General features: G+C 39.7%; 1 protein-coding gene across 2 annotated transcripts in view; it reads left to right on the top strand.

The window, feature by feature from the left end:
- PTPRB (protein tyrosine phosphatase receptor type B) overlaps positions 1–24,647 on the top strand; it is a 65,763-nt gene that overhangs the window by 17,123 nt on the left and 23,993 nt on the right. For both annotated transcript variants that reach the window (XM_048941036.1, XM_048941044.1), the window contains 13 exons: positions 7,309–7,587; positions 8,140–8,397; positions 9,478–9,741; positions 12,131–12,400; positions 13,903–14,163; positions 16,181–16,447; positions 17,725–17,988; positions 18,939–19,202; positions 20,177–20,440; positions 21,102–21,365; positions 22,117–22,386; positions 23,018–23,281; positions 24,156–24,419. In XM_048941036.1, the coding sequence (XP_048796993.1) occupies positions 7,309–7,587; positions 8,140–8,397; positions 9,478–9,741; positions 12,131–12,400; positions 13,903–14,163; positions 16,181–16,447; positions 17,725–17,988; positions 18,939–19,202; positions 20,177–20,440; positions 21,102–21,365; positions 22,117–22,386; positions 23,018–23,281; positions 24,156–24,419 (3,453 nt within the window). The remainder of the gene's footprint in view (positions 1–7,308; positions 7,588–8,139; positions 8,398–9,477; positions 9,742–12,130; positions 12,401–13,902; positions 14,164–16,180; positions 16,448–17,724; positions 17,989–18,938; positions 19,203–20,176; positions 20,441–21,101; positions 21,366–22,116; positions 22,387–23,017; positions 23,282–24,155; positions 24,420–24,647) is intronic.

Below are 24,647 nucleotides of genomic sequence, written 5' to 3'. Positions count from 1 at the left end.
TCTGATATTCTGAGAGAATAAGCATGTAGCTCAGCAAATAAGCTCTCATGTAATATCTTAGTGAATCTATGAGCAGAGCAGCAGCTTCCATTCTGAGTGCATACATCTGAAATCCAACAACTAGGAGTAGTGATGCAGTAAAACTCACTAGTCCACTGAGGCGCAGTCCTTTGCATCTATTACTCAATGAAAATTTTATCTACAGATTAATTAAAGTGGCAAGTACATAATCCTCTAAAGGAGAGCTAAAGTAGATCTTTCAAAAAATGGTGACAAATCCAATCACTTACATGCTATCTAAGCCTGGTGTATACAGACATGCAAACTCATGCAGTGTTGGCCGTTGCGCTATTTTGGCAGAATAGGAAATGAAGAAAGGGCACTGCAGTTACATTTTCCACTGAAAACCTGAGTTTACAGATGCTAGTAGACATGAGTCTAGATGTTTAGTTTACATAAGATTAATATTTATCATTTGTTACGTGGTTTAACATATATTTATGTAAAACAACATATAAAACCATGCAACTAGTAGGCATGTTTGACATTCTGATGTTGGAACAATGTATTCACCTGTTGGTGCATTCTTGTCTTCTTTATTGATCTCAGTATAACTCCGTTACTAAGAGCTGCTGTGTGATGAAAGGTGGTATTGTGCCTTTGTTGATTTCAACAAAAATGCATTTTACATCCTCAATTCTGCAAATGTGTGTGCATCTGCATAACTTTGTATTTTGGTGGTATATCTTCAGGAAATGGCTCTAGGTTTTTTAAGCAAATTTGCAATTGAAAGCAGTGGTGTATGAAGAGATTCTAATTTACAGTTACATTTATGAATTTTGATTCTGAACTGAAATTCAGAAGTAAAATGCTGGTCTTGAGGACCATGAAAAACAACTGGAGAATTTCCTTGCTTTCAATACATTTTCTAAAATAGGCTTAGAGATCAGATTTTCAACTTTTTTTTTTTAACAAAATTATTACAATAATATATTTTGCTTCTGCTTAATCCAACTTAGCTGTACTGAAAGAACTAACAGGTAAATAGAATTTTGTCCAAACAAATTGCTAAATATTTGAATGAAAAGAGGTTACAAGTTTTTACCATCTAAGAAACAGACTGGCAGAGTATTTCCATTGCAACGCACGACTGTAAAAGCCAGAAGCATGGCGTGGCCATGTGTTTGTAAATTTCAGATTATTTGGGATAAATCTGATTTATTAGCCATGTGTAAGAGCAACTCCTGTGATATGGCTCCAACTATAGGCTGTGTAATCATGTAATCTATAATCAACTGTAATGGTGGTGATCATTGTCTTGAAAGGTAGAGTTCAAAAAAAAAAAAGCAATGTAGACTGTTCTGAAGATTTGATGTTACATGTCAGCCAAAAGAAATGGGCATTTGGACTTAAAGACATTGAAATGAAGCCTTTTTGCTTAATCTTCAGAAAAATCTTGTAAACTAGGTAACATTTACTGTTCTCTGAAAAGGGATAACTAGAAAAAAGCAAGTGATTTGGTAGGAAGAGAGCTGAGAGTGGAAGTAAAGAATTCCCCATCCTCAGTCATGAGCACTCACTTATCTCAGTTTTTTGGGGTTTTTTTTCTCCTGCATAATGCAGGGGTGAGTTTGTGCTTTCAGAATGGATTTGGGAGTCACGTCATGGTGACAGGAGGAAACTACATCAATTGCTTCTATAAAATATGTTTATAGCAGCAGTGTCCACAAAGCAGATTCTCCCTCTCGGAAGTTAAAATGAAGGTGCAATGTAATCCAAGCAACATCAAGTCTTCTGGACTTTGTAGACCAAGAGACATTAATTCATATAGTATTAAATGGTACATAAATATCTTAGAAATTTTTTTATTTCTGTGATATATCAGTGTTGTACTGTTGCCAGCAGAGAATTGTATAACAATGTAAATGGCTTTTTAAGTGTTTGTTTCCATCCAGGTCTCTTTCAGCCCAGGCACTTCCCAATCTCATTGTTCCTTTGTTCTAACGGATGTACAGAGCACTGAGTGTTTTGTTTTCTGGAGCAGATAGATTAGATAAAGTCTGAATTTCTGAACTTCACCTTCTAGGCACGCAACTCTTTTTTTTTTTTTTCCTCAATGCACCTTGGAAGACAGATTGATTAGGATAGTATAAGTACTTCTAAAAATGTAGGAGGTGTCTTGTAGTATTTGACAAACAGTGTGGTTTACAATGTTGATTACTTCTGCAGGACTAGTGACCAGTGTACCTTATCCTAACTTTGTCAGAGAGAGAGTTGAACTTCTTGGCAATTATATCATGACTGGTTTTCTGGTTATTGGTCAAATTAAAACTTTTTCAGATGTCTGTGTATCTGATCATACATAGCACTGGAATTTATTTCAGATTCCCCAAATTTGACCTTTTCCAATTAGATCAATTGCTTTCAAGCAACAAGTCTCTGCTATTCGCTTTTGCCAACATAATGGTCTTTAGTCACTTAGTATATTTTATAGGTGGAGCTGGTACTCTTAGCCTATTGTTAGGATTTCCTGTCACTTTTTATTAAAACCTCCAGTTTCAATTGCTGTGACTGTGAAGTTTTATTTGGCCTGAATTTTTATGTGCTCAGATTTTGACTTGAGTTTAATTATTTTTACTTTTTTTTTTTTTCAGATCTAAGCAGAAGTAGTTTTGCCTTAAAGAAAGGGTTCAAGAAAAGAAGATAATTGTTATTTTTATTTATTTTATTCATTTGATTATTTGATTTATTTTATTTTTTATTTTTTGGTCAACAGTGTCTTTGTAGTCCAAAGCAGGAATATGGATTTAAGCAGAGAACTAGGTTCCAGGGGACACTGTAATTGGGGCTTTGTATTTTTGCTTTGTTTGACAGGGCATACCATCCAAACCTTGCATCATACATTCTCATCACAGTTTTGTAAGAAGCAATAAAACTTCTGGAGAAGAACAGCTTAAAGGCTCCTATCCCCATGATATTCCTATCACTGTATTCCTAGAATGGGAGGTAGTCTCTTTCATCTGCCTTGACTAGGGAAAAGGCCAGGAATAGCTGCACTGGAAAAAAATGGTCTTCATCTGCTGGTATAGAGATCTGTGATTCTGTGATCAAGGCTGATAGCTGAGAACACTTGAGGTTGGAAGGCACCTCTGGAGGTCATCAGATCCAACCACCATGTTCAGACAGGGCCACCAGGAGCAGATCACCCAGAACTATGTCTGTGTAGCTTCTGAAGATGCTTGAGTCCCTTAATCATCTTGGTAGTCCTGCTTTGGACTCTCTATTATGTCCATGTCCCTCTTTTACTCCATTGCCCAGAACTGGACACCATACTCAAGGCATGGACACAAATGCTGAGTAGAGTGGAAGGATCACTTCTTTTTACCATGTTTTTACCATATTTTTCCTAATGTGGCCAAGAATAACATTAGCCTTCTTAATGGCAAGGAAACATTGCTGATTCATATTCGACTTGATGTCCACCAGGACTCTGGGATCCTTTTCTGCAAAGGCTATCCGTCTGGATAGCCCCCAGTGTGTACCAGTGCCTGGGTTTGTTCCTCCCCAGTTGCAAGGCTTTGCACTTTTTTGTTAAACTTCATGAGATTCATGTGAGTCCACCTCCTCCACCTGTCGAGGCTCCTCAGGTTGGCAGCATAAACTTCCAGTGAATCAGTCACTCCCTGCAGTTTTACATCACCTGCAAATTTACCAAGAGTCCACTCTGTGCCATCATACAGATCATTAACAGAGAAGTAAAACAGGGCTGGGCCCAGTACTGATGCCTGGAATACTCTGATCATTACTGAACTTTAACTAATCTTTTTGCCACTGTGTACTCTGGGCCTACGCACTCAGCCAATTTTTTTTATCTGACTCACTTACCTGCTCATCCAGCCCATATTTCTATTTCTATTTTATGAGGATCTTATGGAGGATATTGTCAAAGGTCGCGTTCAGTTCCTTGGCCTTCTCACTGTCCTGTGTAACCTGCTCTCTGGTTTCATTTCATAGTGGGCTCACATTTTCCCTAGTCTTCTTTTTGTAACTGATATACATTAGAAACCCTTGTTGCCTTCAACATCCCAGGCCAAATTAAATTCTGTTAGGGCTTTAGCTTTCCTAATGCCTTCTCTGGGTGATCTGAGAGTCACAGAATCATAGAATGGTTTGGGTTGGAAGGGTCGTTTAAGATCATCTAATTCCAACCCCCCTGCTATGGGCAGGGACACCTCCTTCTAGACCAGGTTGCTCACAGCCCCATCCAGCCTGGCTGTCAGTGCTTCCAGGAAGGTGCCATCCTCAAGCTCTCTGGGCAGCCTGTTCAGTGTCTCACCACCCTCACAAACAGTTTATTCCTGATATCTAGTCTAAATCTACCCTCTTCCAGTTGAAAACCATTCCGTCTTGTCCTGTCGCTACATGCCCTTATATAAAGTCCCTTCCCAGATTTCATGTAGGTCCCATCAGGTACTGGAAAGGCCACTAAGAGATCTCAGAACCTTATCCAGGCTAAAGAGCCCCAGCTTTCTCAGCCTGTCCTCATAGGGCTCCAGCCCTCTGATCATCTTCGTGGCCCTCGTCTGGACATGTTCTGTGGACTTCATGTCCTTCTTGTGTTGAGGGGTCCAGAACTGGATGCAGTACTCCAGGTGGGATCTCACAAGAGCAGAGTAGAGAGGTAGAATCACCTCCTTCAATCTGCTGGTCACGCTTCTCTTGATGCAGCCCAGGATACAGTTGGCTTTCTGGGCTCCAGGCACACATTGACAGGTCATGTTGAATCTTTCATTAATTGACACACCCAGATCTTTCTCCTCAGGGCTGCTCTCAAGTCATTTTCCATCCAGCCTGTATCTGTGATTGAGGTTGCCCAGATGCAGAACCTTTGCATTTGGCCTTGTTGGACTTGGGCCCACCTTTCAAGCCTATCCAGGTCCCTCTGGATAGCATCCCTTTCTTCTAGATTGTCAACTGCACCACTCAGCTTGGTGTCATCTGCAAATTTGCTGAGGGTGCATTAAATCCCACAGTATTTCTGTGTTCCTCCCAGGTTGTCGTTTCTTCCAGCCTTGCTTCATTTTTGTGTTTGAGTTTGTCCGTGAGCTCCTTGTTCATCCATACAGACATTCTGACATTTTTGCCTGACTTTCTCTCTATTGGGATGCATTCTTGAATTTGGAAGAGCTGATCCTTGAATATTATCCAGGTTTCTTAAGCCTCCCTTTCTTCTAGGGCTGTATTCCACGGGGCTCTACCAAATGGATCCCCAAAGAGGACAAAGTCTGCTCTCCTGAAGTCCAGGGTTCTGAGCTTGCTGTTATGATGACCTTGAACTCTGCTGTATCACAGTCACTGTAGCTAAGGCTGCTCTTGACCTTCACATTCTCCACCAGCCTGCTCCTCCTTGTTAGTGTGAATGAAGTCCAGCACAGCAATTCTCCTTGTTGATCCCTCTATCATGTGGAGAAGAAAGTTACCATTAATGCATTTCAAGAACCTCCTGGATTGTTTATGCCCTGCAGTGTTTTCCTGCCATTAGATACCTGGGTGGCCCTCTGTGAGGACTTGTAAACATAAGATTGCTTCTATCTGTGTATAGGGAGCCTCATTCACTTGGTCTTCTTGGTCTGGTGGCCTGTAGCATCTCCCCACTATAACGTGGTTTATCCCTGTCCTCCCCCTAATCCTAACCCATAAGCTCTCAGTTGGCTCCCCATCCATCACTCAACAAAAGCTCTATGCTTTCCAGCTGTTTGCTGGCATAGAGATTGATATCCCTTGTCTCCTCTGCCCATCCTTCCTAAAGAGCCTGCATCCTTCCAGTACAACTCTACAGTCATCCTACCACAACTCCATGATCCCAGTGTCTCTTATTCATCTTGTCTGTTCCCCATTCTGCATACATTAATGTACAGCCACTTAGGATGCTTCACCCAGTATGTTGCGTTCCTAGAAAGCGTCTCTGTAATGGTGCATTGTAGACATACCCTTGCTAATCTGCAAGTGCTGCAGGTGGCCCTGCTCAATCACCATTTTGTTGATATTCTGATCCCACCCCATCACATCACCTCATCCCCTTTATTTAGCAACCTCCACAGGACTGCTTGTTAGCCTTCCTCCTTTCTCTCCTTCCTAATTTAAAGCTCTCCTTATGAGGGAGATGCTGATAGTTGAAATCCTGTCACTGATATCATTTCCACAGCAAAAAATGCATGTCCTTTCCACTCCTTGTTTGCTAGACAGGAATAGCAAAGAGCATACTCCCATGTAAGCCAAATTTAATTGTTCAGTTGTTGGGAAGCCTTTATTCTTTTACTTCCTGGCTTGTGAATACTTTATTTTCTGCATTGAGTTGTATTAATGAATCTTTTTTATTATGCAATTGTTTAACCTTATTGGGAGATGTAGATGTATTAAGACTTTGACATCTCTATATAGTACATTTCTTTGGATTTGCATGAAGTCTTGCAGGAGATCAAATATACCAGGAGGATATAAACAACCAGTCTTTTGGTGAATGTTTGCCGTCCCTCTAGAGTGTATTTTCCAGGTGGCTTTGCTTCAGACCTGTTTAATAAACAGTATGAACACAGACTGTTTTTCTGAGAAATAGTTATAATTAAGTTATTAAACTATTATCATCACATTTTTCTTAAATGTTTGTCCAGTGTACTGTTTGGGTTACTTATTTCTATAAATGATAGTACACCAGAAAAACATATTTATTCCATTGTAAGTGTTTGAGGGTAATATGAAAAACAAAGAATTGTGGTGTTTTTGCTGATGTAGTGATGAAGTGTTTATGTGTGAGTGCTAGAAAGCTTGGATGTGAAAGCCAATGATACTGTTGTACCCATAAAGCTGTATTATACTGAGGCATTGAATGTTATCTGTGTTGTTCTTTTTTTATTTTGATGTTTCTTGTTACAGTTGTTACTGTTTTACTAATCATCAGATTTTCAAGCTAGTGATTTACATCCACAACTGCAAGCACTTTTCTGTAAGCGGTGTGTGTATGTGAGTATGTACACATATGCACAAGTAACATTTCTGAATTCTATAGGAGTCTCTTTAAAGCAGATTTCAGTAACATGCTCAGTAACGGGGAAGGCTTTTTAAAGAGCACTGACAGGGTGATGATGAAAAGGGAGAGTTGTAGAACTTTTGTTTTTTTTAGTACCACATAAAGCTTCTCACAGTCCCAATGCAAGAAATACTGGTTTATGTTTCCTTTCTTTTTTTTTTGTTTTTGTTTTTGTTGTTGCTATTGGTTTATGTTTGTTTATTTGTTTGTTTTAACTACAGATCCTTTACCACCACCTCGTTTTGAAATTAATAAGGAGAAAACTACATTCACAAGTTTACAGGTTCAATGGGATCCTTCTCCAGGAAAGGTGGACTTGTATAATATAGTAGTATTTGATCACAGTAATAAGAAGCTACAAGAATCCTCCATACCAGGAAGATTTTCAAAAACTGAAGAAACTTTTACTGGCCTAGTTCCTGGGAATAAATACAATATTGTCCTCACTGCAGTTGCTGGAAATAAAAGTACCGCAGAATTGCACATAAATGGATCTACTGGTACGACTTCCTTTACCTTAGTTCATCTGAGTAAAACCTCTTAAAGTATTTTGCAGTTCTATGTTTAAAAATTAGCAAATTCATATAATTCTTCTACCTGGCAATGTATATATAGATAGATATAGATTAAAAATGGACATGAACGTAAGAAGTTCCATATCAATATGCAGAAGAACTTTACTGTAAGGGTGACAGAGCACTGGAACAGGTTTTGCAGAGAGGTTGTGGAGTCTCCTATGGAGATATTGAACACCCGTCTGGACACCTACCTGTGTGACCTATTGTAAAGTACCTGCTTTGGCGGGCATTTTGGACTTGTTGATCTCTTGAGATCCCTTCCAACCCCTGCAATTCTGTGAAGAAAACATGACTGACTAACGTAACAAAGCATTTGCCTTTGTTACCTGTTTGGCCGTAAGTCTGGGATTAGATTTTCACTAACCCTAAAGAAGCTCAACATATTTCAAAAGTAACTCTGTTCAAAGTTGCTGAAATTGTGGAGATGGCCACTAGGCCTTAAGCATGTGTTGTTTGTTTTTTTTATTCCAACAGTGCCATCCCCTGTGAAGAACATCCAGGTTATTGTCAAGACAGACAGTATCCATGCTTCTTGGTCTCCTGGCTCTGGGCATGTGGATCTGTACAGGCTGGTGTTACTTGATAATCATGGCACTGTTCATGAGAGTCATCAAGAAAATTCTCTGACTTCTTACACTTTTTCTGGGCTTACGGCAGGACATCTGTATAACCTTTCTGTGATAACCCAAGCTGCAGAGTTGGAGAGCACTGCTTTTCAAATAGTTAGGACAGGTATGATTTCAGAATTTTTCACAGCAGAATGAGAAGCTAAGATTCTAATCTAGCAATATTAGAACGTACTTAAGAATAAGAAATGACTGAGTTACCCTTGACAGGTGTTTCTCTTCAAAGGCTGTAGAGGAATTTACAGACTCCATGAGCTAATTTAGCTTCCTAAGTTATCATTACAGCAAAGTTAGTTGCTAAATTAGCTTTTAAAGTGTCTACAGCTGACTTAACTGCTCTGCTTAGCATAGTCAGCTCCATCAAGCATTTGAAGTTATCAACAATTTGAGCCTAACTGAAGTGGTGTTACAAGTTACAAGGTCCATCTAACTTTTATATCAACTTTCTTAGTGAATCGAGACAGTACATGGTTATTCCACATCATTGAAAAAGATTTAACTCCCTGATTCTCCATGGCTAGGAGAGGTACACTCTTTGCTGGGTGAAGAACTGGCTGGAGGGCTGGGCCCACAGAATAGTAGTGAATGGAGTTAAATCCAGTTGGCGACCAGTCACGAGTGGTATTCACCAGGGGTTGGTACTGGGGCTGGTCTTGTTTAATACCTTTATTGATGACCTGTACGAGGGGATTGAATGCACCCTCAGTAAGTTTGCAGATGACACCAAGTTGGGAGGAAGTGTCGATCTGCCTGGGGGTAGGATGGCCTTTCAGAGGGATCTAGATAAGCTGGATCACTGGGCTGAGGCTAATGGGATGAAGTTCAATGAGACCAAGTACTGGGTCCTGGAGTATTGTTCTAAGGGACATGGTTTAGTGGAGAAATATTGGTGTTTGGTCTAGATGATCTTGGTGATTCTATGATTCTCTGATACTTAGAGTTTGTAATTTGGGCTGAAAATATTATCCGTGGCCTTTTTTACTCTGGACTATGAAATAGCTGCACTTCTCAAAAGCTGTATGAAATAGCTGCACTTCTGAAAAGCTAGTGGAAAAAAAAAAAGCAAAGCAGGTTAAGAACTTCAAAATCAAGAAAATTTAGAGTTTTTTTTTTTTTTTTAATTCCACAGAGAAGTACTTTGGTTGAAATGTTTTATTCTCATTCTTTCTTATTGTCTTTTTTTTAGCCCCAGCTGAAGTCTTAGATTTGACAGTGACTAATGATGACAGCTTCGATACTTTAAAAGTTAAGTGGAGAAGACCTTCAGGAAGCGTCGATTTCTATAACATCACTCTGTCTCATCTTAGAGCAGTTAAAGAAGTCAAAACTTTACAGCCAGCAGTCACAGAGACTCACTTTGACAAACTAACTCCAGGACGTCTTTATCAGATTACTGCCCGCACAATCAGTGGTGAACTGTTTACTGATAGGATGGCAACTGGCAGGACATGTAAGTCTTCTGCTTCAGTAAGAACATTTCAACCAGTGCTATTTTTGCCTGTGCTGTCCTTGAAGAAAATCATTTCAGGAGTAAAAATGATTTGGATTCCAGGTGAAATAAGATAAAGAGCTCGGTATTGTTCCTAGAGTACTCCTTACTAACTCCTTGGCAACAGTTAATGTGGCAGCCAAAAGCAGCTACAGCATACCTTGGGACCAGGAAACAGTAGTGCATTTTGGAATCTTACAGTGGGGTGAATCGGTTACAAAACTGTTCTGCAGCATTCCCTGCCTTTCGTTCAACTCAGCATAGTATGTAAAATGAGTTACATACAGGGAAGTCTGCACACAGTCAAATTGTTATTGGATTTTTAGGTAATTTTACATGTTCTAATACTATCTCTTGCTCAAATGGGAAAACATTAGGTCTTAGCCTTCTTTGCTGACAGCAGTGTGGACTAAGGAAGGCATGTGGCAGTCTGAGTAGAGTTGGATTGTATTTTATTTGTCTTCTTTCAGAAGTGTAATTTTCTCTCAGGCATCTCTTGTATGAGTTCTCAATTAGACAAACCCTGGCATACTTCTCCTACAGCCCTACTGGCCACAGAGACTTACGATTTCCACACCAGTGCAACCCAAGTAGAATTTAGATGGAAGAAATATATAAGTAGATGAGGAAAACATACATAAATTATTAATAAATTCAGAACCAATGAACAGTGTGTGTGAGAGAATTTGTTTTAGAGAATATTTATAATTTGCAACTAAACAGCCCCTGTGAAAGGCAGGATCATCCTTGACGTATCTAGCTTGTACCTCATTCTCAGTGCAGTCGCATGCGGTGGGATGGTACTTGAAAAGCCCTTTTAGAGTTCAGAAAGTGCAAAGCAGGACCAGTTTTATGTATGTTGATGTTGCTTGTCTAGCTTACCGTTAGTGACCATTAGGATTAACTTTTACTTCCCTTTGAAGGGAGAGCTTCAGGTTATCACTAAAACCAGCGATCCCCTAATTTGTGACCTAGACCCAGTACTTTCAAGCTGGGAACATAGAGGTCCCTTTTCAAAAGGTGCTGATCACGTGCAGCTCCTTCCCTTGAGCTGTCTTTTCCATAGACACCAAGAGCTTTGAAAACAGTCACCTCAGCAGACATTTTGTGGCCTAAAGATTTATAAATCTTGGCTTTTAGGTCTACAGACACTGAAGGGGTGTAGACTCTTAGGATCCCTCTGTAACTCATAAGGAGAGATGGGTATGAGAGAATATAACGTATGTCATGCTGTGTTGAGAGAGTGCCTCTGCCAATGGAACCTATTGAGGAACGTTGGGGCAAGGAAAATGGATGTCTCAGGAGCTGAAGCTTTGTATCATAAGGGTGTAATGATGCCCTTACAGGCCAGTGTAACAGGCCTGCTTTTATCCGTTCACTCAGCAATTGAAACATATGTCCCATGTTTTCTGGGATGTGAGAGATCTAGGTTTGATATCCAGCTATGCCTGTGGGAAATGAAACTGGTAAGTAGTTTGTGCTGTTGTTAGAAATCGTTCAATCATTTCTAGGTACTGAGTAATTAAGTATTAACTAAGCCAGTGAATAAATGAGAGCACAATTCTAGTCTTGCAGTTTACAATTAATATTTTAGTGAGGTCTCAGGGCTCTAATGGTCATCTTGTAGTGCCTTAACAGTAAGTTATAGGTATCCTGAGCTAAAGATCTGCATCTAACAGTATCTGCTTGGTGTAGTTACTATTTAATTATTCCATGAAAATTGGAAAAGTTTCAGTAGTCAGGGCTGCCAGAGCCCTATTCCAGTGAGATCAACAGAAGGGCAGGAAGACTGAGCAAGTTCAGGATCCTTCAAGTGGGGGAACAGACTGAGTGAATGCTGTAATGAACTGAGGTTAGGACCTTTTTGCCTTACATGTGAGAAGTCCAGGACACACAAAGCATTTGTGGAAGAAGCTGTTAGGCTTTGCATTTCTGTTGTTGAGAACACAGTTTGGCCTGTAGTGATGGAAATTTGGCCTTAACTTTAAAAAATTGGTATACAATTTCTAAGTAAACTTAATTAACTCCAGGGAACAGCTGGGAAGCTAACTGAAACCTGCAGGATGCATCTTAGAGGTGCACAGGGGAGATTTTCCCAATGCTAAGAAATTTTTTTCTTTTGTCAGAAACCAAGAGTGAAAATGGGAGTGATTTGTGCAAGGGGAAGAATATAAATGTCTTCAAAAAGAGCACCTTCTTTTGCTACAAGACCCCTCAGGCTGCTTAAACTGGTCTGTGTACAGTAGCTGTGCACAGTAGCTGTGCTCTGAGGCATGTCGTGTCAGTGTCCAGTTATGTCTTGCCTGAAATCCCCCACTTGGAAATGACTTTCTCCATCTCTGTGTTTCAGTCCCCCAGAAGGTTTCTGACCTGAAAGCCGGTGGAGGTGGCTGGCTGAGGACTCTGCGAGTGAATTGGCTGCCCCCTGCGGGAGACTTGGAGCGGTACCATCTGCTCCTCTGGAATCGCTCTGCTCTGGTGCTCAACACCACCCTGGGAAAGAACGTGACCGAGCACCTCATCCATGATGTGGGCCTCATCCCAGGCAGGCAGTACGAAGTTGAGGTCATTGTGGAGAGTGGTGATTTGCAGAGCAAGGCTAGCTGCACGGGGAGAACAGGTCAGTGTGCTTATCTGGGAGGCATGAAAATACAAAACTTGGCTCTGTGGACAGTCAGAAAGATGTAGTGCTTGGGAGTCTACAAATAAATGTTACAATTAATAAGCTTTAAAAAGCTCCATTGTAAGCAACAAAAATAGTTATTTTAGCACTTCTGTGGAAACTTTCAGGAGTTATTTTCATGATAAATACATTAATGAAACTTTTGGAAAATCACCATTCTGTCAAGACTGAGGCATAACTCTAGATGCACAACATTGCAGTTACGTTTTGTATGTTACAGGTACCCTCTGTAGTTCTTCTGATACAGCAGTACAGAACTTCTTGAATTGTTCACCAGTACAGTCAGTGGGAAACTGGTTTCCTTGCAAATCTGGATGACTAATTAGTATCAACAGTGTTAACCAAAGCTGGCTAAAGTGTACATTAGACTGGTTATTCTGTAATATCCTAATTCTTGTTCTTGTGCTCCATAAAGAAAATGGTGTTAGTTTAAGTCAGCTTTTCCAAAAGAAATCTGTATGCACTGCAGTGACATTAATGGATTTTTTTGGAGCATGTTGGTCAAAGCCACATCTGATTGCTTCCAACTTAAGAAATTAATTGTTAGTTGTTCTGTTCTGTGAATACAAAAAAGTGCAGCTTGGAGGACAGGAAAACTTAGAGAAGAAGGAGTGTCAAGCAGGAGTCTAGGCTGAGTCTTATCTCACAGGAGAATGTGTGATAAGATGGGACCACCGAACTTCATCCTCATCCTTTCTGATGGCCATCTTTCCTGCTGTGCCCTTACTTGTCACTCCATGAGGATTTCATTTTGTTGATTTTGTGTAATGGCAAAGCTAGTAGAAGCTGCAGAACTGAAATTTTCCTCTAACTTCTCACCAATTTGATCAACCATCTTGCTTACTTGAATATGAATTACACAAAACTTTAGTTTGTGGTGTTACTGGTTACAAGCATTCTGTGTTTGTGAGTGCATGCACGTATGCACACTTAACAAATTCACTGCAGAAAGGTCAATTTCTTCTTCTATACAACTGTAAATTTGAAGTCACTCCCAACTTCACTGAGATACAAACTAGCATAGAATCAATGTCACTCTGACCCTGTAATTTACATCCTTGTTTGTCACGGCTAAGTTGACCTAGATGTGTTTTATGGTACAAAAGTTTTATAGCCTGGTCTAACATCCGTGGTTCCAGAGCAGGCTTACTGACTTCACTGAATTCACACTATAATATATATCCTGGCACAAGTTTAAACTTTTAAGCCTTAGGATTGCATCCATAATGCATTGCTGAAATCTGCTGCCACAGCCTGTTGCTGAAAGAACAGCACATATACTGTATTTGTAAAGACAGGTTTCCTAAGAAAGGTAAAGAATCTCCTCTTCATTAATTCTATTACTGTTACATTTCTAGATTGATTCTTTACAGCAGCTTGAGATGTGTACGTATGTTTACTACAAGGCATGTTCTTTTGATATTTATGTACTTCTGCAGCTCCAGAGCCTGTTCTCCAGCTGCGTGTAAAGCATGCTAATGAATCTTCGCTTAGTGTCATGTGGGTGACCCCTGTTGCAGAATGGGACAGCTATGTGGTTTCACTGGGAGACAGAGATCTTACTGTCATTAAAAAAGGGCTTGGAAAAGAAGCTAAAGAATTTACTTTCAACGAGTTGGTACCTGGAAGAAAATACACAGCAACAATCACTACCATCAGTGGGATCTTAAGTAATTGGACTTCAGTGGAAGGAAGAACAGGTACTGTCCTGCCGATCTATTTTGATCTTTACTTCTGTTAACTGTCATCTGCTTTGATTGCTTTGTAGTGAACTGGATGAATTCAGTGTCTAAATATCAAAACTCTTCAATTTATGTTTGCTTTTTCAGCAGAAGAGCTACATTTCTAGTCTCTCATTCTGACTCCTGGATATCTTGCAGTATTTATTTAAAGTTTTGGGAAGATAGATATGTAATTTCTGGCAAAACTGTTCTCTGAAATATTATGTCATATCAGATCAATCTACATTAACAAAAGATTCCATATAAGAAGAACAATGTTCACTGCATATCTTAGGGAAGGTCACTTCCTTGATTGAAAGCATGCATCATCTGGAAAAATACCATGAAGGAAAATGTTGATTTAGGGGGAACATTCCAAGGTTGACAGACAAAAAACATATGTGACCTTGGAAAGATATTTTGATTCTCTCCGCTCATCTAATTCCAAACTCCGTATCTGTTACTTAGAATGATGACTGTGACACAAGTGAAGTCCCATTCCCACCCCCTCCAGGGTGCTAATTTTGTGCACGTGTGGAAGTTTTAAACCATATGTGTTCCTTTGCTCTGCTTGACTTATGCATTCTCCAGTGATAACAAAGTCTTAAAATATTGCTTTGGTCTGGCAAAGCCCAAGAGAAAGCAGGCTGCTGGTATATGAATCTAATCATGCCTACAACTTGATATGGTCCTTACTGAAGTGTTGCAACTCCTTCCAATTCCTTAAGAGTTTGACTTAAAGTTTAATTTCTCTGGTATGTGATTGAATAGCTGGGGCTATACTTCGTTCTGCCTAACGCCCCTTTAAACAGCCTGTTTAAGCATAGAGGTTACAGTGTACCACTTCACTAATGCAAATCAGTGCCTGAAAACACATCACACAGGGGTAATGTGTCAGGATTGCATTCAAAGCAATAAAGGAGGAACATCAATGAATTTAAATACAGGTCTCAACAAGCATTCCAGGCCTCTGAATCTTCTTCTCAGTAGGACAAACTGCTTGACTTTCACAGTAATGCTCTAAATGTGACATAATAGGTCTTACATAGGCTGGTCAGCTTTTGGTGAAGCCTGAGATAATGATAAAAGTATCTTTAGCAGAGAAATCTGTCACTTCTGTGTTTTGCTGGATCTCATTATGTTGTGACAGTGTTAGAAAAAAAGTGGGGCTTCTGTTTCCAGTTTATTGGCCTTTTTTTCAGCTGTGCGCCTGATTTTCTAGTTTTTATTGATGATAGCTAATCCAGTACTTCATATGCAAAAAGGCTGATGTGAAACAAGAAGCTTACAATCATATTTTCCGAAGCAAAATGATTATTTATTTCAGTTATAATTGGTCATATAAGCAGAAGTAACAGCATTTTGAGGAGAATTTCTGCTAAATATTTCTTTCTGTACTTCTTTTTTCCTTTATGATCTGAGTTATATATTAAATAAAAGTCTTGTTTGTTTAAAGCCATAATCTTGTAGATTTCTGGCATAAAGAGTAAAACAAAACCCTCTATCTCATTACCCCATGAAATGAAAGAATCTTGACACAGAGTTCTTTGAAGTACAGATGACTGTCTGAGGCATTCATCAAATTGGTTTGCCATTTAATAGGAGTAAGAGATGAAGACTAGGAGGGCAAGAGGAGAATGAAAGGCTGTATTTGAAATTATCTTCACAAAAACAAATGATTTTCTAAATCAATGGCTTTTGTTTAATGGCATTTATAACATGCTGCCTCTTCCAGATCTCTGATCTTGAGGCATTTAGGTCTGACTAAGAAAAGCTGTGCTGAAGCCTGAGAGACATTTCTGTGCCATAGTTTCCCTTAGACGACATCCCATCAGACAGGAAGCAGTCTACAGGTTATTTTTAGTCCTGTTGAGTCTGGCTACGAATTGGAAAGCTCTTTTAATGTACTTCCTCATTCTGACTAAATTTGGGTTATTTGGAGGTGAGTGTTTTATTTTGTTTCTCTTCAGTAACATAATGACATTTTGCTTTGCAGTGCCAGCCCAAGTGACCGGTCTGACTGTGGCAAGTCAGGGATCAACCAACAGCTTGTTCACCAACTGGACAAAAGCACTGGGAGATGTAGACTCATATCAAGTACTACTGATTCATGAGAATGTTGTCATTAAGAATGAAACTGTTCCCAGTGAAACCAATGAATACCACTTCTATCCCCTGAAACCTGGAGGACTCTATTCAGTTGTTGTCACCACTGTCAGTGGGGGGATATCTTCAAGACAAACAATTGCAGAGGGGAGAACAGGTAAAAAAGAAATACACCAGCAAGTCTTCTTAAATTCTTTGAAAGCAAATTTATTGAAGAGAATGGTCTTCCAGCTAAGCCACTGGACTGCAGCTTCAGAAATACATGGGTTTCAATACATGCTGACTGTGTGTACAGTCAGACATGTTGTGGATCCAGATTCAGGTTATATTACTTTGTGGAGCTATCTGCTCTGCCTACAGTAGGAACTCTCTACAGCAGGACCATTCTGTATCCCAGAAAAAATATGCCATGCTTGTGATGTACTGCTGTGGTGGGTGGATTGCTCCTTGGTAGGGCCTTTCTTGTTGTACTGACTATGTAGCAGTACTGGGTGATTGCTTCTCACTGTGGCATGCAAATTAGCTGCCTGAAGGTGGTGGGATGAATTTGGATCTGAGTCTTATGACCTGTTCTTTTCCTCTAACATTAAAGAATGTCCACCAGTGATACTTACTGTTTATGAGGCCCTGCTACACAGCATGGGATGGATTTTATTATTGCATCAGATTCTGTATGTTTAATAATCTGTGAAATGTAGTAGCAGTTCTTTGGATACTGAATGGAGGGTGCAATTTCACCCTTTATGTGAAGCTGGTAAAGTCAAGGCATTCTGTAGTTTGTTCCAGTGTTCTCCTTGAAGATAACTATCTTCAAGTAGAAAGAAAAATAAAAACCACTGGAGAAGAATAACATTAAAAGACTTTAAAATATATATACATACTTTGTGAAATCTAATAATTTTGACTACCATAGCTGACAACCAGCTTCTCTACTGGGGTCAGTTCAGTATATCAGAGTCCACTGAAGATAAAGCAGTTACTTATGGTAGTAAGCCTGCCTCTGTAATAACTCTTGATAGTTCTGTACCTGAAACTGATGGTAGTTCCGGCTGCATGGAAACTTTCAACTCACCTTGTTTGCTTGAAAAACAAATTGCATTCATATTTTGGCCACTAGGCGTCAGAGAACTCATTGTAAATGAAACACATTCATACTCTAAACAAGTATCAGTAGTTATTGCTGCTAGTGATGAATGGCACTTTCATAAGTTATGTCATCTTGTGGAATTTTGGAAGTGTTGGGATGGTGCCACCAAAGACTTTCCTCAGTGTTCAAAACAGCAGATGACTGCTTGTGAGTGGGAATCAGTGCATAGCTAGTCCTCAGATTCCCAGGTGGCTTATTTTGCAGGGTTGTGTTCCAGGCATCCTCACCAATAAGAATTGACTAATTAAAGCTCTTCTGTTTTGTTTTCTTTCCTTTGTGTTGCACAGTTCCTTCCAGTGTGACTGGAGTAACAGTAAATAATTCAGGTCGCAGTGACTACCTCAGTGTTTCTTGGCTGCCAGCTTCTGGAGATGTAGACAGTTACTTGGTAACACTATCTCATGATGACCATATTATTCAGACTCTCACCATTTCCAAGTCTCTCAGTGAGTGCTCTTTCAGCAGCCTTACTCCTGGGACACTTTATAATGTGATGATAACCACAAAGAGTGGGAAGTATGAAAATTATTCCTTCGGCCAGGAACGAACAGGTAAGTAGAGCCTTTAAGTAAATCCAGTCACCACAACAACTTTGGGTAGCCATTATTAGTAATACACAAATATCTGTCAGTGTATAATTAGGGGCTGGGGAATCAAACCACAAAATTACAACTTTACTGACTGTCTTATTCTTATTGTCCCTATTGCTGCTTTTTTGTCATACAGTCTACATCTTAGTGTGAATAGAAGTTGAGTGTCAGTTCTTGTGAATGATCAGAAATCATGTATGTTATGTCTCAAGTGCATTTTCTTGCTCTTAAGTCTTCTACCTGACTCTTGAAATGCGTTCTGCAGAACATCTCCCAGATAAGTTATGCAGATGCTGAAAGCAAGGAATAGGAGCTAACTACTGAAATGTTAGTATGGTGTCACATAAATGAGTAACATACATGTTACTTCCACGTTGTTTTTGATTGTGCAATGCTCAGAGAAATTTCAGAGAAAGGTGACCATAATGATGGAAAACTTTTCAAAACTTCCTCAAAGATGAAGACTGGGACTTTGTACTTTGTAAAGCAGTAGAATAAAGGAAGCATGGTAAGGAGTGTTAAAATCACAGAGACTACTAAGTTAGTGCAGTAAGTGCTATTTTAGCTTTCTCACAACAGAAGTGAAAATCCAAGCGACAACCATATAAATGAGGAGAAGCAAATTCAGTGTCAACGTGTGGAACTCTGCTGTAAGCAAAACTGACACAGTTGTTAGCTAAGACTGAAAATTGAAAAAGGAGACCATTGACATACGATGTGAACCAGACTGGAAACTGTCCAGTTATGATTTTAGAAGGTTAGAGTATTGCTTAAATCTGTGTTGTGGGCATTGTGCAACTTCCTCGGAAATGTCTGGTAATTACCACGAATATAATCCACTACAGAGACTCCTTTTACTTAAAGAAGTGACTGCTTTCTGAATCTTTAATTTTGTTTCTTTTTCCTTTCAGTTCCTTCGGGTGTTCAAGGACTTACTGTCAGCAATTCAGCCAGAAGTGACTATTTGAAGGTGTCTTGGCTACATGCCTCTGGATCTTTTGATAGTTATGAAGTGATCATCAAGAACAACAATGATTTCATCCAAACAAAAAGTGTCCCAAAGGATGAAAATGAATGTGTATTCACCAATCTGGTCCCAGGGAGGCAGTACAGTGTCACAGTCAGCACAAGAAGTGGAAAATACGAAACAAGTGAGAGGGTTTTTGGCAGAACAAGTAAGTAAATATCCCAGAAGCATCCTGAGATGCTTAAGAATTTTCTTTTATTTACCATACCTTGTTCTTAAAATTTTTGCATAATTTTAATGTAGGAAGAATCTTGAATGTGACTCTTTGAATTTGTGTAATTCTAAAGATGAAAACCAATATTGAGTTGATGAGTGATTTTTAAGTTAGAGATGAGAAAAGTGGAAAAAAAATGAAAAGATCTGTGCTGTGAGCTTGGAAAGCTAAATCTTGAAATGTGGAAAACTGAGAAACAGAGTTGTACAGATTTCCACATCAGCTTAGGACTTATTCATGAGCTAAGTCAGAATGTACAAGACGGATTTTTTCTTGTCATGGTAATGTAAGAGGAAAAAGGTACACCTTACTTTTCCCAAGTTTCCCCATGATCTGGAATTGTTGGATAGTGTGGGGCATGAGTGGTAAGGTGGCTGGTTGTGAGCCAGTAGGTATCTGGGTGCAACCTGACTGTCTTGACCTAGTGATACAAGTAAGCTAATGAGCCATGCAAAGACACACAAGTTTATTAACATAGATGCAGTGCTGGGCAAGAATAACTGACCTGCATCTGGCAGGAGTCAGGAACTGCACAGCATGGTGCTGCATCAAAGCTTTCCTTAGATCTCCACTAGCTGAGAACTCTTTGCACCGTGTTTGCTGTACATAAGGATGCTTCTCAAGTTCTTTTGGCAGTGCAAACTCTGTGCCAGCTCCATTATTTGCTTGTGAGTTTGTTTTAAAGAGGATAGATTGTGGGCTCCCTTTTCTGAAAGGGGACCTTTCAGTGTTGTATATAGTGCAGACCACAAACAACAAGCCTTTAAATTAAGTGCAATCTATTGTTTTTCCTGAGGAACTGAATGAAAAGTTTTAGCTCAGGAATATGGCCTCTGAGCTGTTATCTGTTTTTTGTTATGATGTTTTAAGAAGTACTGAGAAGTTTTCCTTTCTTTTCGCCTATTCAGTGCCGGAGTCGGTGAAGGAACTGACTCTTAGTAACAGAAGCACAGAAGATCTGCAGGTAACCTGGTCAAAGGCTGAGGGTGATGTTGATAAATATGAGATTCAGCTCCTCTACAATGATATGAAGATCTTCCCACCCATTTTCCTTGGGAACACCATCGAGGAGTGTTGGTTCACAGCTCTGACTCCAGGACGTCTATACAAAATTCTTGTCTTGACAATCAGTGGAGATGCACAACGTGCTACTTTCATAGAAGGCCTGACAAGTAAGAAGGAACGTGGTATTTAGAACTTGTGTTGGGACTTTTCTAGCAGAAAAATGATGCACAGAGAATCAAGGCTGAACCATGATCTTATTTGAGCTCCTGTAGCACATCATGAACACGGGAGATCTCACTGGAAACCACACCAGTATATCAGTATTGAAATGTCAGTGTTAGGGTTTCTTTTATTCTCATGCATGCCAGTTGTTTGCTTAGTATCTCTAGCTAAATCAATTAAGCTGTTTTACACCTCTGTTTACTTACCTACAATGCGTAGGTGAGATTTTAACTGCAAAATGGCTAACTAATTAAATGTACACAAGGGGCTTTGATTTTCCTGAAGGTCTGTGAAGTATCATTGTAAAAAGAGGGAGCTTATCCATTTAAAGGAATGTTAAAACACTTTCTTTTCTTTTTGACCTACTTAATTTTTTTTACTATTGCTATAAACACATGGAGTTGTTTTTCTGTGACATCACAGTCCTACATAGATATTTTCAGCTTTACTTGTGTTTACCTGTGAGTGCAATTACTTGTACTCATGAACGCTCTTTGTACTCTGAAGTGTTTATTGTAGTCATAAAAAAGAACAGGACTCAAAAACTTGAATGAACCAGGAACTTTGTGAGCAGGTGTCTTTGTGTTCTATTTTATTTATTTTCAGTTCCAAGCGCAGTGAGAAACATACACGTTTCACCTAATGGTATGACAGACAGCCTGAAAGTGAACTGGACACCTGGAAGTGGAGATGTTGATTCCTACACAGTGACTATATTTCAGCAAAACCATCAGCTTGATTCCAGGAGTGTCTCCAAAGATGTCTCAGAGCATACATTTCATGATTTGGAAGCTGGGGAGCAGTACCGGGTGGTGGTGCAGTCGAACAGTGGTGCCTTACACAACAGCTTAGCAGCTTCTGGGAGAACTAGTAAGTTTCTTTTGAGACGAGGAGCAAGTAACTTTATATCTTCCCAGAAGCTACTTGGGTGTAATTCCATTAATGCCATTGAGAACTCTTACATGAGTTGCTTTACCTGGGTAAACGTGTGTGGGATTCAGATTCACAGCCCAAAATGTGTCTTTTTAGGAAGAACAAAATTTCATCTCTGCCCAGTCTTGTGCTTGTATCTATCCAGCATATGCATCTGCAAGATGCAAATACTGTGTGCCAGCAGTGGTCAAGATTGTTAAGACAGTATGATGCCCCAAAATTCTGCTTGTCATGGCACAAAAGCAGAGAAACAATTTGTTTTAAATCCACCTTCTCTGTTATGTACCAAAATGTTTACTGTGGCCTTAACTTTTGTGCAGCAGTGGCTAGTTCATATTTCCTATTTTGTGCCACTATTTTGAACCAATTTACCACTTCTTTGTTTTTCAGTTCTTTTCCATAATATCTTTCTTGTCCATTTCGGCTAGTCAGTTTTTGGTCATGCTCCATCTCATTCTTTTCATGATAATTTAAGTGTATAATTTGCTCTTTATGCCACCTCAGATATCCATGATACTCTGATGTCTATGAATTATTTACGTATGCAAATACGTGCACAGACACCCATCTCTTTTCTCATGAATGAACATACAAATTTTTAAAAATAATCTCTATTAATTAGTCAGAATTGTGTACTGCATGGTCCATATTTCATCTGGTAATGTTCACATTTAATTGTTGCTTCTAGTTCCCGCCTCTGTCCAGGAGTTATTAGCTGATCATGCTTACAGCAGTCATTCCTTGTTAGTAACCTGGCAGAAAGCTCCTGGTGTAGCTGAAAGATACGACATTCTGCTCTTGAATGAGCAAGGAGTCCTACTGAGCAACAAATCAGAGCCAGCTACTGCCAAACAGCACAAATTTGAAGATTTGTTACCTGGCAAGAAGTACAAAATACATGTTTTGACAGTCAGTGGTGGACTCTTCAGTAAACGAGCAGAAACTGTTGGGCGGACAGGTAATTATAATATCTCAGTTTATTTATAGTTTCCTCAGTATGATAACATTAAATACATGAATTGTCTGTGTATCTTGATACTGAAAATCTTTTGGTAAGAGCAACTCCAGCTGCTTATGTACCATTTTTCCTGTTATGTGCTTCATATGTGTATCTGAAATTTGTTTGCATAATAAGGTGGACACAGTTTCACAGTAAGAATGCTATACCAAACAGTGAATTACCTCCCTCAGTCTGTCTGTTATGGAATGACCTGAATTCTTGATTGTTGTAAAATTTCTCATTCACAGTCTCTAGGCTCTTAGCACAGGTTTTGACGTGAATATGCATCTTTAAACTTTGAGCCAAGCCTTGCAGTCTTTATTCTAGAAAAGCTTTTTGTAGAAATGAAAGGACAGTTCTGTGTGAGCACAGGCCAGAGAACAGAGTGGGGAATCCAAATATTTTATTGGAGAAACTCAGTGGCACCTCATAAATGCTCTTCCCTTGTTTCTGAAAGTTGCTGTTGACATTAATTGGCTACTTGTGGCTTAACTAAAATGTATTACAACCATGAGCAGTTACTTATTAAAGGTTCAGCTTAGTGGATAGACGCCTTGATTCTTACCCTTGCATTTATCCTTCTTCTCAGTTCCAGCAGCTGTCACAAATCTGAAGGTCACAGAGAATACCACTGACCAATTGTCCTTCAGCTGGACCACCTCACAAGGGGAGCTTGATTCGTATGACATCTTCCTGTACAACCCAGACAAGTCCCTTCACGACAGGATTTCAGGAGAGCAGCACCTTCAGCAGTGTTCATTCCAGAACTTGCGGCAAGGCAGGATGTATCGAATGGTGATTGTTACCCACAGTGGAGACCTCACTAATGAATCATCTGTCTTTGGGAGAACAGGTAGTGACATGTGAGAAAATCTGTCTCCAGTGCAGTGCTCACAAGAGCATCCATTGAGCTAGTCTGAGTGTGGTGCTCATGTAGATTAGGGCAACTGTTAGAAGTATCAATATTTTCTTACATATGAAGAGCATTAGACAGATAAGCGGAAAAATTCTGAGTGGTGTGTTTACAAAAGGAAAAATGTAGCAGAGAAGTTTGTTATCTGCACTGTACCATAGTCACCAGGTACTGAGGTCAGGAGATGGGTATCGCAGTGTGTGATGTGTGAGCTTTAAAGGAGAACACCTATCTTCTACTCAAAAAGCAATGCTGGTCTGTAAGTGGAAAAGGCGAAAAGGCAAAGAAAGTAGGATTAATAGAGTAGACAGTCTATCAGTGAAATAAAACTTCTTTCCCATGGTGAGTTCTGGCTGCAGCTCCACATTTTCTCAGTCACACATGGGAAGCAGTTTCCTAAGCAGCGCTAGCAGATCTGACATCTCTGAAGCCTTTCTTTATCCTCTAAGCCACTGTATGGTAACATCTGTGCACCACTGCTGAACAGCAGCAGACTTTCTTCAGCTGCCTCAGAATTGGATGTTTCCAGATACTGACTAGGAGAAAGCTGCTTAACATTTGCAAAACCATCTGTTATGAACATTTCTACCCCTTCTGGGGACAGTGGAAGATCTAAATAAGAAAGCAAACTGTTGAGATGTACTTCTGAAGCTTCCTAGGGTTTTGGCCAACTGTTCTGCCTGTCTAGATTGCTACATGACTGTCATTACATGAAACCATTATATCTGTATCTAAGGATAAGGTCTGTTTTGTCTTGTTGCTTCTCCTCTGCAAGGATGTTCTCTGTAAATTAATATCCACCCCCTTTTTTCAGCACCAGCTCCAGTTGTTGGTCTCAAGGCGTCCAATAGAAACATGACAGACAGTCTGTGGTTCACCTGGAGTCCAGCAGCCGGAGATGTTGACTTTTATGAGTTCAATCTTTACAACCCAAATGGGACGCAGAAAGAGTCATTGCAGGGAAAAGACCTGAAAGAGTGGCATTTCCAGGGGCTTGTTCCTGGCAGAAAGTACACTCTGGTTGTGGTGACTCACAGCGGTGACCTGATCAATACAGCAAATGCTGAAGGAAGAACAGGTACGACCCAAGAGCTCTGAAATTTTTGATTAGTCATTTCTACAGGATTCATATCATTTCACAACAACAGCCGTTTTCTGAGGAACAATTTGTTACAGGAGTCACTGAAGATCTAAAAGATAAAGAACATCTGAGAGGGTATTAAACCTGTGATTTTGTTCAGCACTGTTTTTCACTGTGTTTCATCTTCTTTGTTTTGTGTAAAAGTTTGGTAAGAGTCAGTCTCTT

Source organism: Lagopus muta, chromosome 1, assembly GCF_023343835.1.
Source record: "Lagopus muta isolate bLagMut1 chromosome 1, bLagMut1 primary, whole genome shotgun sequence".
Classification (NCBI taxonomy): Eukaryota; Metazoa; Chordata; class Aves; order Galliformes; family Phasianidae; genus Lagopus; species Lagopus muta.
Note: the sequence above shows the minus strand (reverse complement) of the source record. Positions and strands in the feature narration are given on the sequence as shown.